This window comes from Electrophorus electricus, chromosome 12 (genome assembly GCF_041902795.1).
Source record: "Electrophorus electricus isolate QZ-2024a chromosome 12, ASM4190279v1, whole genome shotgun sequence".
In the NCBI taxonomy this organism is placed as follows: Eukaryota; Metazoa; Chordata; class Actinopteri; order Gymnotiformes; family Gymnotidae; genus Electrophorus; species Electrophorus electricus.
In genome coordinates this window covers 21,113,444-21,125,443 of record NC_137508.1, presented here as the reverse complement: position 1 = coordinate 21,125,443, position 12,000 = coordinate 21,113,444, and the positions used below count along the sequence as shown (strand labels likewise).

At 42.0% G+C, this 12,000-nt stretch overlaps 1 protein-coding gene across 2 annotated transcripts; it reads right to left on the bottom strand.

Moving 5' to 3' along the window:
* Positions 1-39: 39 nt before the first annotated feature.
* Positions 40-10,366, bottom strand: tacc3 (transforming, acidic coiled-coil containing protein 3). 2 transcript variants are annotated; one of them, XM_027030140.3, is made up of 16 exons: positions 10,221-10,366; positions 8,109-8,280; positions 7,608-7,738; positions 5,725-6,924; positions 5,022-5,076; positions 4,767-4,935; positions 4,625-4,683; positions 4,344-4,477; positions 4,185-4,266; positions 3,325-3,474; positions 2,523-2,590; positions 2,370-2,413; positions 2,108-2,268; positions 1,527-1,633; positions 1,030-1,150; positions 40-692 (listed from the first exon to the last, which is right to left on the bottom strand). In XM_027030140.3, the coding sequence occupies exons 1-16, from the start codon at positions 10,223-10,225 to the stop codon at positions 627-629; spliced, it is 2,724 nt and encodes a 907-aa protein (XP_026885941.2). In that variant the 5' UTR covers positions 10,226-10,366; the 3' UTR covers positions 40-626. The 2 variants fall into 2 exon arrangements, 1 of the variants encoding a protein (XP_026885941.2); XR_014126664.1 differs by lacking the exon at positions 40-692 and having other exon boundaries at positions 2,091-2,268.
* Between the last annotated feature and the right edge of the window lie 1,634 nt (positions 10,367-12,000).

The window sequence follows — 12,000 nt, the reverse complement described above, 5'->3', positions numbered from 1 at the left end:
CGACGTTGATGAAAGCGAAAAAACCTAGTAAACCGGATCTACAACCAAAGAAAGCAATTTATTACGTTATACTCAATTTACTCACTGTAGGTACAAAAATCCACTTCAGAAACTCATTCTACCCATATTTGAGTTTACATTGTGTATTTCTTTAGTCATGGTAAAAGTCTACATGTATCCATCACTGGAACTACTCCATTTCCATGATACAGAAGGGTGAGGAGGGGGGGAAAAAAACAAACAAAAAAAACAAAACAAAAAACAAACACACGCACCACTAGGGTGAATAATGTCCTCATAGCATAATTAGTATTGGAACACCCCTTTCATTGACCAGTACTCTCCTCTCCCCCCCCCCAGTTTGAGTTGTATATAGTCAATTGTCTACTACCCAATCTCATCTTATATGTTACAAGGTTTCCCCACTTTCCCTCAACCCAGGGGGAAAAAAAACAAAACAAACAAACACCTATGAGCAACTATGTTGTCTGAGTATTGTAAGAATGAAACTTCAAGACAAGACAAATCCACTATGAGCACCATAAAAAAAACAAACAAAAAAACAGTACTTTATTTAGTCAACAACAAAAAAAAAAAAGGACAAACACATGTAGATCAGATTAAATTCATTGCTTTTGCACTTTCATAATCAGTTCATCACACAGCTTGGTCACATCTTCCACCTCCTTTGCCTGAGGAAAAAAAAAAAAAAAGGAAAAGAATAAGCAACACCTTAGAGCTACAGCTCAAACTAGCAAATCTTAACCTGTATTCAGGTGGAATCACCTGTCCTATCAAAAGATAGGAGTACATCAGCCTAAATCCCACCATTCTAGATTTCAGTTCTGCAAAACAGTGGATATATTCAATAACTACACTTTCAGAGGATGGCACAAATTCAAAACTGGAACAGTAGAGAGTTCATTCCACTAGTGTTTTTGCAAATCAGAGAAACACCCCATAACTGCTCAGTGTGTTCTGCTGAAGTCCTCTCAGTGTCTGCATTTCAGCTCTGTAGTTAACAGGTACCTTTTGCTCCAGGTTCTTCTCCAACGACTGTACTTTGAGCTGCTCCCTCCTGAGCTGGACCTGAAGGGTAGACACTTCAGCTGACAGCTTGGAGCGGACCTCAGCAATCTCCTTATTCGCCCTGGACACAGGCACAAACCCCACAAAGCCTCTTACTTTCATGTGCGCTTCTGCACGGTAAAGGGATTAAGGTGTCTCTAAACAGCATGAGTCAATGATGCAAGCCGTTACCCTTAATGCCAATCCCACAGTCTTCCAATGGGCCTAACCTGGACATATCACCCTGCAAATCTTCCAACCCCAAGACCACTTACAAACCTAACTTTCATATGGCCAAAAGACCAGGATTAGCCGATCGGAAGAGTTAAAATGGGAGTGAACTCAAGTCAAAAACGTAGTGTAGATGTGCACAGCACAGCCTCAGGACATCTAACAGAAAGATTGAAGGGGTCAAATCTAGCCATGGAGCAGGAGGAACAAGGATAGGTGGTTATTACTGGTCGATTTTCTCCTCTGCATGAGATTTTAACATCTGGTAGCGCTGCTCCTCCTTCTGCAGCCTAGCAAGGTAGTTTTGGGCACACTGCTTCAGAGTCTCCTCATTCTAGACACAAACAGACACAGACTTTAGCCAGTGTTTCTTGTGGCAGCATGCCAACCATAGCAACATTTATTAAGCCACATTTCCCCCTCCCCCCATTATTTTTAAAATGGGCAAGTCTTTTTTCATGGTTAACATGCTGTACATAGCTGCTAGTCAATTTGACTGCTCATGCACATGAATAAGATTCATTCTTCATCTGACACTATTTTGTCCTTCTGTCCAGATGAAAATTGATTTAATAATAAAAAGAGTATTGGCAAATCTCTTAGAAATTAAGAAAATAAAGCCAAACTGTCCAGGGTGATTAACTACCCTCCCTGAACAAGCACTACTACTAAATCAAACACCACACCCTAACTCCCCAAAAATTGAGAAAACAACGCCCCTACTTAAAAGTACTTAGAGTGCACCCAACCTTTAAATGGTACAAAGTGCATAAAGTGCTTGAAAGGCTCACGAGCAAGGTAAGAGCACCTTCTTGAAGCCCTCGAAGACCTCCTTGCATTTGTCTAGGCGTCTGAGAACATTAGAGAAGGAGCGTTCCATGTCGTTGAGGTCTTTGGCCAGCTGCTGCTTCTCCTGAAAGAGCTTACTCAGCTCAACCTTGGCCAGCTCTTCCTTCTGTTTGTGTGCAGCTGCACATACATAAACCCACGTAACTTAAAATGGATAGACGGCAGCCAAGTCAAATTCTACATCTATTAAACCAATAGGCTTCAAAGGAACATCAACTTACCTGTGCTTTGAGAAATGAAGGCCTCACACTCCGACACCTTGAACCTTGGGGGTGGAAATAAAATTCCTTTTCAACTGCATGCGGGTAAATCCATACACCCAGGTGCACTGAACAGACCCTTAGGAAATGGGTGAATGAATGAACATGGCTTACATCATGTGCTGGTTATCCAGATGCAACTTCTCTATCTGCATTTTGAGCCCTTCCTCCTTCTCCTCAGCCTGCAAGAAAAACACACTGCTATTATTTTTAAGCTCATGCACTAGCTTATTTAAATTAAAAACAAACACCACGCCCACCCTAAACCAAACCACTGCAGTAATAGCACACTGAGGCCAACCCCTTTCACTGCCATTTACACACAATCCAGTGTAGTCTGTATTGTAGCATTCTAGTAGCACAAGCAAAATGGTTCAAGTCATCTTAAGTCAATATTTCATTTGAAAAATGGACCTTCAAGCCTGAAGCAGAAAAGCCAGTATCTATCACCACTTCTGAGAAGACCGTCACTGTGTGTATACACGAAATGTTCTTATAGGCAAGTCTATCCAGCAATGCCAGGTAGTTATTTCATGCCATACAAGACCAGGTTCCTGCATCTCTGAATAGGGAGAGACTGAATACCTGAAATATCGTTTCAAATAACCATTTTGAAGCTTCAGGTACAAGCTGAAAATAATGACAAACTGAGGTCATGTTCCATAGCACACAAAAATGTATTTTTTCCAGTTGTTCCAGCTTCTACACATGTGCACATCTCCATAACAAGGACGACAGACTCGGCAGCACCGACCTTATAATACAAGCCTAGCATTTTCGCAGTTACTCCTTTACAGACAAGACAATTGGATCTTTTTTCCTAAAAGGAAGGTTTTGTTGCGATACAGAGGCCATTTGGATTTATGAGCTTTCCACTGGTATTATAAAGGTCTCTGGCATACGTGCGTGTACTGACCTGTTTACGGGCCCTCTCCATGGCAGCATCCATGTCCTTCTCACTGTACTTTAGAACATCAACAATGAAGTCCTCACTCTTCTGCGCCTGTTTGAAGGTGGGCACCAGCAGGTCCAGCACAGTGGGATCCTTCATTACTGGTGTGTCAGCCTACATACACAAGCCATTTCAGGCACGAATTCAATGACAGTACAGTACAAATGCACACACAGATATGAAAGCCTATACAACCAGAGGTTTCTGAAGATATCTTAAACATGCATGTGTGTGAGGCAGAGGTTGTATGCCGTTTCTCAGATCAAGACGTCAGTCCACCATTAACACCCAATTCTAGTGCTGGCTTTTTCCATCAGAATGTTTAGTGAAATAATTAAAATCCACATAAGAAGGATGATATCCTACAGACAATTACAAGAAGTACAGAAGTACAGAGGACTAACTCAGGGTTCGTTCATATTTGAAGTTCAGTTCCCTTGGTTCGGACCAAAGCAGAAAATGATAGCCAACTACATTGTTACATTTCAGTCATGCTTTGCTTGGCTCTCATTGACATTCATTATTGAACCAAAGATGTAAACAAAAGTAATATGGATATGGCCACATCCTGATTGGACAGCTTTTATGACATATTGGAAGATGAGGCAAACGACTCATTCACATATGGATGAATTAGCAGTGAGCCAGGTTCCAATACAATCACTGCTGTCACGGTCAGCCCAATCAGCCACTGTTTCTTAGCTGCTAGCCATAGTGCTAATGTAGCACCTTTCTGTCCCACCCATGACTGTAGCAGTTAAATGAGAACCCAGAGAGAGAGAGGGGAGGCGTGTGTGGGTGGGCAGAGGAAGGTGGAAGCTTACTGGTGGAGGGAAATCATCCAGTAGCTTTGTACTTTCCTGTTGACATTTCTGCCTCACCTCAGACCTAGCTGCTTCCATCATCCTGCAACAGACACTTTGTTCAGATCCTCTCAGTAATAAATCAGGCATGCGTCTGTGCCTGTGTGAGTAGGGACTGACCGGATGGCAAGAGAGGGCCGTGGGAGGCTGAATGCAGAGCTGTGGTTGTCAGCTGCAGCTTTCTTAGGGCTTTCCTTCAACAGTGGGTCAAACTTCAAATAAAGGGACTGTTTACGCAGAGCAGACTCCTTAAACTACACACACACACACACACACACACGGGTCAGAGGAGTAGAGAAAGTCACCAGTTCAAATTAAGACAAGAATATATTATGACAATATTTCTCTGGAAACTACATGTATAAAAATATAACAAAGAAAGCAAGCCAATAGCTACTTACTGCGGTGCACCCAAACTGCTCCAAATAATCAATCTGTCCGTCAAAGTCGGTAGGCATGACTACAGAAGCAGGAGGTAACAAATCAGTTACTCTGTAAATTTGGCAAAGACTTTCACACAGAGCAGCCCTGCAGAACACTTACAAATGGAGCCAGGCACAAACTCCTCATCAGCTGCAACTGTGTCAAATTCAGCACGCTGGCTGCATGGGCGGAGCTCTGGGGACACCACTCTGGCTATTGGCTTATGACTGGTTGGGCTATGGGGTACGTCACTCTGGGCGGCTGTGCAAGGCATTGCCTCTACCTCTGGCTGCAATGGGGAAATGCATAGTCAATGCTGGTGACAGTCAATTGGCTAGAGTTGAAGAAAGTTATACTCAAAAAAGGATCACTGACCTTAGTCAGAGATGGTTCATTCTCAGCAGTCTTTTCATCATCGCAGAGACGAAAGCTGTTTAAAAGAGAAAGTTAACAAGTCTTTAGCACTACACAAACAACTTACAGAAAAAACTGCAGTTCAGGGTGGCTTTGAACACGTGCTGGTTTTAATATACAAGTGGTCAACCCAGGTGGTGAAAATACCGCTCAAAGTTGACTCCTGAAACACAGCTACACAAACAATTGTCACCAACCCATGCCAACTCTTAAATGCATCAAATTGGTCTAAAGCACAGCAGTGAACTTTTGGAACCTACACGCTACATAGCTCTTTATTGACCAGATTACAAGCAGTGAAGATGGCTGGTATTACAGTTTTATCTACCCACAGCAAAGTGAACATGCTGGGTTAAAGGCCAGACCATGTAACCTACCTCTATGGCATCATTTAAGCTCAAATGTCAATTTACTAAACTGGCCATATTGAGTTTCCTCAAGTTTGGTTGGGCATGCAGTATGCAACAGTGACACCAATATTATAATGCTAGTATCTGACTATATACTGGTCCAGAATGATAAACGACAATCCAAAAATCTGTCAAGAGTACATCTACAGACTTCATAAGCCTCCCACAAAGCACACCAACCCATCAATGTGCATTTGTTGGAGATCATATGGCTAGTATGGGAGGGAGCTTGTGCGACCCATTCAGATACCGACCTGGGTCTGCTGTTTTCCACATGCTGATCAGGAAGTTGGTGGGACTGCGTGGGGGTGTCAGGCTGCTGTGCCTCAGCCTGTGATGGGGCAACCAGATTCATATCACTCTGCTCTTCATGAGGGGGAGAGTTCCCCATCTTTGCAGACGTTCCAAATGGGTTAAAGTTGGGGTCATCAAACTTATCAAAGTCAAAACTGTAAGCACCTCTTGCAACAGGGACGTCTACAGGTGCACGGTCATTCGTTGGATCGCTGGTTTCGGGTTTGAGTTTGACTTCTAGAGTTTTCTTCTCAGCCAGAGCAGAGGTGTTTTTTTTGGTGGCTGGCTTGGAGGCTGGGGGTCTCTTCACACCGAGACATTTGGGGGGCGGCTTGCGTTTGACATCAGCACCATCAGAGTTAAACTCCAGTAGCACGTGGCTGTCTTTAGCTTGAAAAGTAGCTGAGAGCATCTCAGCATCGTTGGGCTTCTCCTCTGGGACAGCATGAAGGAGCTGTGGGGCAGATGCATCAGCTTCCTTCTTAGGCTCAGACACCTCATCTTCTGTTTTGTAAGGTGGGGACTTATTGACCAGTACTTTCCTGCCAAGAGGAGGAGAGTTCTGGATCTTTGAGCCACCAGTCTGAAATGGATTGAAAGAGTCAAGATCATCCAAGTCAATTTTGTATGACCCTTTAGGGGGCAATGGTGAATCTACAGCCTCTGAAGGGTCCTCTTTAATAAGACAACTGTCTGAGGTGGGAGCTTGCTTGGCAATTTCCAGAGTCTCAGCCTCAGTGCTGCTGTGATCCATGGCTGGTGTTACAGAATTCTTTGGTTCAATGATCACTGTGGTGTCCGATCTGTCTACTGAAAGATCTGCCAGGGAATTCTCCACAGACGGAGTGAAAGGGAGAGTCTCATCCAGAGCCATGTCTGTCTGACCAGGTTTTTCTGGAAATCTCACCACCTCCTCATGCACAGATGTTGATGAAAAAACAACATGTTGTTCTGGCTCAGTTGTACTTGATATAACAGAAGGCTTGGGTGGAGACAAAACCACCGCACTGGACCCTTGAAAGGGATTCATGGACTCCAGGTTGTCAAAGTCAATGACGTAGCCTCCTTTGCCTTTAATGGGCATGTCGTCATCAGGGTAGGGAGTGTAATTCTTACCCGGGCCATCAAATGGAGCCACAGGACCACATTGCAGAGATGTTCTTTAAAAACAAAACACCACACACACACACACAAAATGAGCATTTTGGGCTCCATTATGGGGGACGGATAGGCATAGTCTTTGGTACACCGTGACTGCCAGGTATTGGATATTTCAGAAAGTCTCAGCTACTTGCTGAAATTTTTATTCAAATATAACATGACATTAGCTGGTCCATAGAATTTGGGGAAAAACACTCATCACAGGTAACTTGGCTAGTCACCTTATGTTACTAAACAGTTAGCATTAGTTCCCGTATTTACCAATTTAATTTAAAAAATAACTACAACTTCCAGCTTCCAAGCCAATGCAAATGTTGCTAATTTCTAAAAATAAGTCATTTATGTCTTTTGAAGGCGTGTCCTAAAGCACATTATCACATCTGTTATCTAAATCGTCACACACTTGCTGCATTTAGTTTTAAATAAGTATATACAGAAAATAAACATGGCAAAAAGGCTCTAGATAATTAGCTGGACCATCTTCATAGCTCCATTGCAAAGTCAGTAAAAGAACATAGAACATCAAATACATATTAGCTGATCAAGTACATTTGGGAGTCCACACCAAATTGTGTGAATGTAATTTGCCTAATCATTTTGAATTAGTTTGACACCACTGACTTGGAGTGCACGGTAATGTTAGCAAGGGCTCAGAAGTGTAGGGAACAGGTTAAATGCTTACTCGGTAGGCACGCTCAGAGAGAGCGACTCCAGTGCCTGAGTACAGTCATCCATAGAGTCCATTTTCCCAACACGGCTGGGGGACATAATCTTCCTAGTGACTGGATCTCGGAGTGGAGTTTGGAAACAAACCTGGAGAAACAGCAGAACCAATTATGATCAAAAAGGAACATTCTGACTACAGAAAAAAAATGCCTAGAGGCTCAACCTTGCCTGCAATATCCATTTCAAACTGTTTTTCTTTTTTTTTTTTTTTAAATGAAGGTTGGGACCCAGACAGAGCCCAGGCACAATGAGAGTGGATTACACAAATAGAACAAAATGACTACAAAAACAGCAATAAACAAAACAAGTGGGTCAAGTTTAGCAAAGACAGGCATTTGTCATGCAACGGGAGAGAGAGGGAAAAAAATTAATGGAGATAGATAACAGATCACAATCCCAGAGACAAAGACGGCATCTCAAACAGTTGGCAGTCCAAGTGAAAGATGTAAAAGCCTACCTTTACTCCTTTGGGAAAGTTTTTGAGGTTTTCAGCCTGCGACTGGCGCAGGATGGAAGGCCTGCCAGTGGGCTGATTGAGAGCAAATATGTCACCAGTGGTTTCGGATGTGATGGACTTCCGTACTGAACACACTCCCTGATTCTCATCATTTACCACCACTGAACTCATACTGGGAGGGAGAGGGAAGTGAGGAGGAGAGGGGGGGGGGGGAAAAAAAAAAAAAGAAGCAAGAAGCAAACTGTGACTGAAGCATGGGGGTGACATCTCATGAAAAGGGCCACTCCCTTTTTGGCACTCACTGTACACTAACAAGCTGGGTTTACTGATAAGCCTAAAGTCTCACACCTCAAGCAAACAGCAGTGAAGTGCTGTACAGAGCAACACTGGCAGAAATGACAAGAATCATGAATAGGTCCCAACTGGTCTCACATGTGCCTAAGAGTTGGCTGTGTTAAGTTCTTTTGGAATGAGTGTCACACTGGGTAGAGTGATTGTAGGTCCAAATGAACACACTACAAGAACATTATGCCCATTTATTAATTGTGTGCACATTGGTCAACATAAGCAAATGAATAAGTTAACGTTACACAGCTTCATTGGGACGCAAAATACGTTTATTAAAAAAGCCCCCTCCTCTTCCCGCTTCTCTGTAACAGAAAAACCATTAACAGAAAACCTAGCGTTAGCAACTGCAAGTCCACTGTGCACAGTTAGGTCAAATGGATCTTACGTCAGTAAGCTGATATGTGGTACCGATGGCTATTGACGTGTTTCCGGCAAAATACAGTAAAAGCTGCAAGTGGAGCTAAAGTGGAGCTTTGTCCAAAAACGTCATAAGTGAAAACACGGAAGGAAAAAGACCGCCTGTGGAAGTGAACCATGCCTTTAATGGAAACCCTGGGGATAAAGCAAGGAAAACGTGGCAAGTTAACGGTCCATCTAAGTCGTTCTACCATAAGCAGCGTACACTGCATTGTCATTCACACCAGCAAGGCAAAACTAACTACTGGTCACAATTCCGATCCTGTCATCATGACAGCTGAGAAAAAGGATGAGGAGAAAAAAATACCAATTGTGCAATTTCTCTCCGTGGTCCCTAGATTTCCATCAAGTGGGCTCAACAAATGAATTTGCCGAGCAAAACACCAATTTCAAATTCCGTCATTTAGCATGTCAATCAACATTTTGACTACATGGATCTATTTAAATAGTTAAATAGATCATTGCAAATAAATATACCAACATGGTACTGTTATGATACAATTCAAAGGCAAGTCAGATTAATCAAAAGACTTGTGGCTATCTAGGATAACTAAATTACTGTTAACTAACGTTATTGCTTGAATGAGGCCAAATTATTAACCTACAAGTCGTCAAGTATGTCGCCTCCCTTTATTTGAAGGGATAAATGCTAAATATGTAACCCATCTTAACTGTTATCCAACTGTCTACATATGCTAACGTAGCTATTGTGTTACGCACCCGGTTAAACTGATTTAAAGCTAAGCTAACCAGAGAGTAAACGTTTTGAAATTTGAAATAACGGTGACTGTTTTTGAAAAGAAGTTTAGTTAGCTAACGCTAGCGTTAGTCAAGATAGTAAACTCGGAGATAGTTAGCGTTAGTTGCTACCATTTTGCGTAGTATCAATTTAAAGTGAACTCATCTTTAATCGTCTGAACTAGCAATACAAACATACCGCAAGACACGGCTAACCTATCTTAGCTAACTAACCTAACCATTTTATCGCATTATCTGATTAGTGCTTGAGATCAGCGAATAAACCATTCTCTGACATAAGGGTCCCTGAATGAAATAGCTAGTCACGTTACCACAACTTAACTAGCCAGCTATGACTAGCGATAGCTTTGTTAACCTAACTAAAATTTAGTTATCTAGTTAGTTAACCTAGCTAGCGAATTACAAAGACGACTCAATAAAGATGAATCATTCGATGCTGGGAAGATGACCAACAACAAACGCTACCCAAGATATTGTAACGCTAGCTAACTAATTAACATCAACAGATTTGCTGCACTAATTGCGCATATAGTTTTACTTGGCCTCATTCAGCGACAATGACGGAACAAAGTTTGTTGGTAGACCCACCTCATTCAGCAAAAGCAGCAATGGTGTATATATTTTTCTTCAGGAATCGACAACGCTCACTCATTCAGACTTTTCACTTTTCTGGAAGCGTATATGAGCAAACCAACCGTCGGGCAAATTTCAAATTTAAACGCGTCGGCTTTAACCAATTACAGACACTGCTTGGCAGAGTATTACAAAACAGGCGGGGTGTAATATGAACCTTCCAATAGTCTTCCAGTTCCACAACCTTCCAGTTCCAGTTTTCGTGCAATACTAGTGGTCGATCCAGAAATAGACATGTGAACGAGCCAATAAGCATGAAAACGCATGGTAAACTACATGCACGGTAAATCCTCCATGATAAACATGACCCTATACGACCCATCAACAGCCAAATTAAATCAGTTGGTTCGTTGTTGAGTTTTTCTGTAAATCTGTACTTTGATTCTAATATACGCCTAAAACATGAGTAACATGCAGTGTAGGCCTAAGAGTAACGACCGTGATCCTTCATAAATTATAATGTATTTAATCCTGCTAGTAATCACCATATTTCTAAAATGTACCAGTAATCTAATCTGTAATTGTAACGGAATACCATTACCGCTTTTGTATCTTGATTACGTAACGCCGTTACATGTATTCCGTTATTACTCAACCCCTCCTATAGGAATGTAAAAATATCTCATCCCAGATTTCCGTCATGTTCAGCAAGGCATTCATTAACCGGTTCCGTTTTAACGTGCTGCATCTCCTGTACACTAGAGGGCACGCTATCTTACTACTGCACACTAGCAGAATAGCTACCGAAGAAAGTGGAAATGAACCAGTCAAAATAGTAGAGTAATATATTTTCTAAAGCATGAAAGTATTCCCTGGGTTTTTAAAATATAACAGTCAACAGTCAAAATAGGTTACACCCCATCTCAATGTAATCCAAATAACAATACGAAAGACAAAAGTAAATAAAGATAGGCTCAAACATTTACCTAAATGTATTAATTTATTATTGATTGTGGACTGGTCAGACCCACACACTGTGTACGACTACCTTTATTATAAATGGAGAATTTGCCCGGGCCAGTTATATGCAGTACGTGTAAACATACACAGAGGAAAGTTACGCTTTATGGAGAGTCGAGAGGCAGTGGAACAGCTGTGGTTTGCGGAAGGGCTGATTTCACAGGAAGAATGATGGGGAAGGAGAGAAAGGAGACATAGTATGTAATATGATTATGCTGTATTTGTGTAGATTTTAGTCGGTGCAGCTCTTTTATAACACACTCTTATTCTACAGATACAGCGACACAGTACCTTCCATCCACAAAAAACACACTCTCCTAAGCAGCCCAACACAAAGAGGACAGTTTAAAGACATTTTGAGGAGAATTAAAGAGATTAAGACAGCAAAAGCCATGATTAAGATGTGCAGACTAGTAACACCAATTCGAAACAAAACCAACACCAGGAATTAAAGAATTGCACTCTTTTTTCACTTTCTCACGCAGGAGTTCTATGAGTGTCAATGGCCAGTAGAATACTTCATTAGAGACAGATCACATCATCTGCACATGATTTCAGTTATAATTACACCAGATACTGCGGCTTTAAAACTTTAACTGCTCACCCCTGACCTATTTTCACACTCATACAAAATATTCAAACTTCTACGTACATGCATCATCATACGTACAATCACGTAAAAGTATGCTCCTGCATGGCCACACCCCAAACTCATTTCATTTCAACTATGGAGTCCCTGCTGGAGCCCCCTCCACAAGGCAGACAAAGACCACGC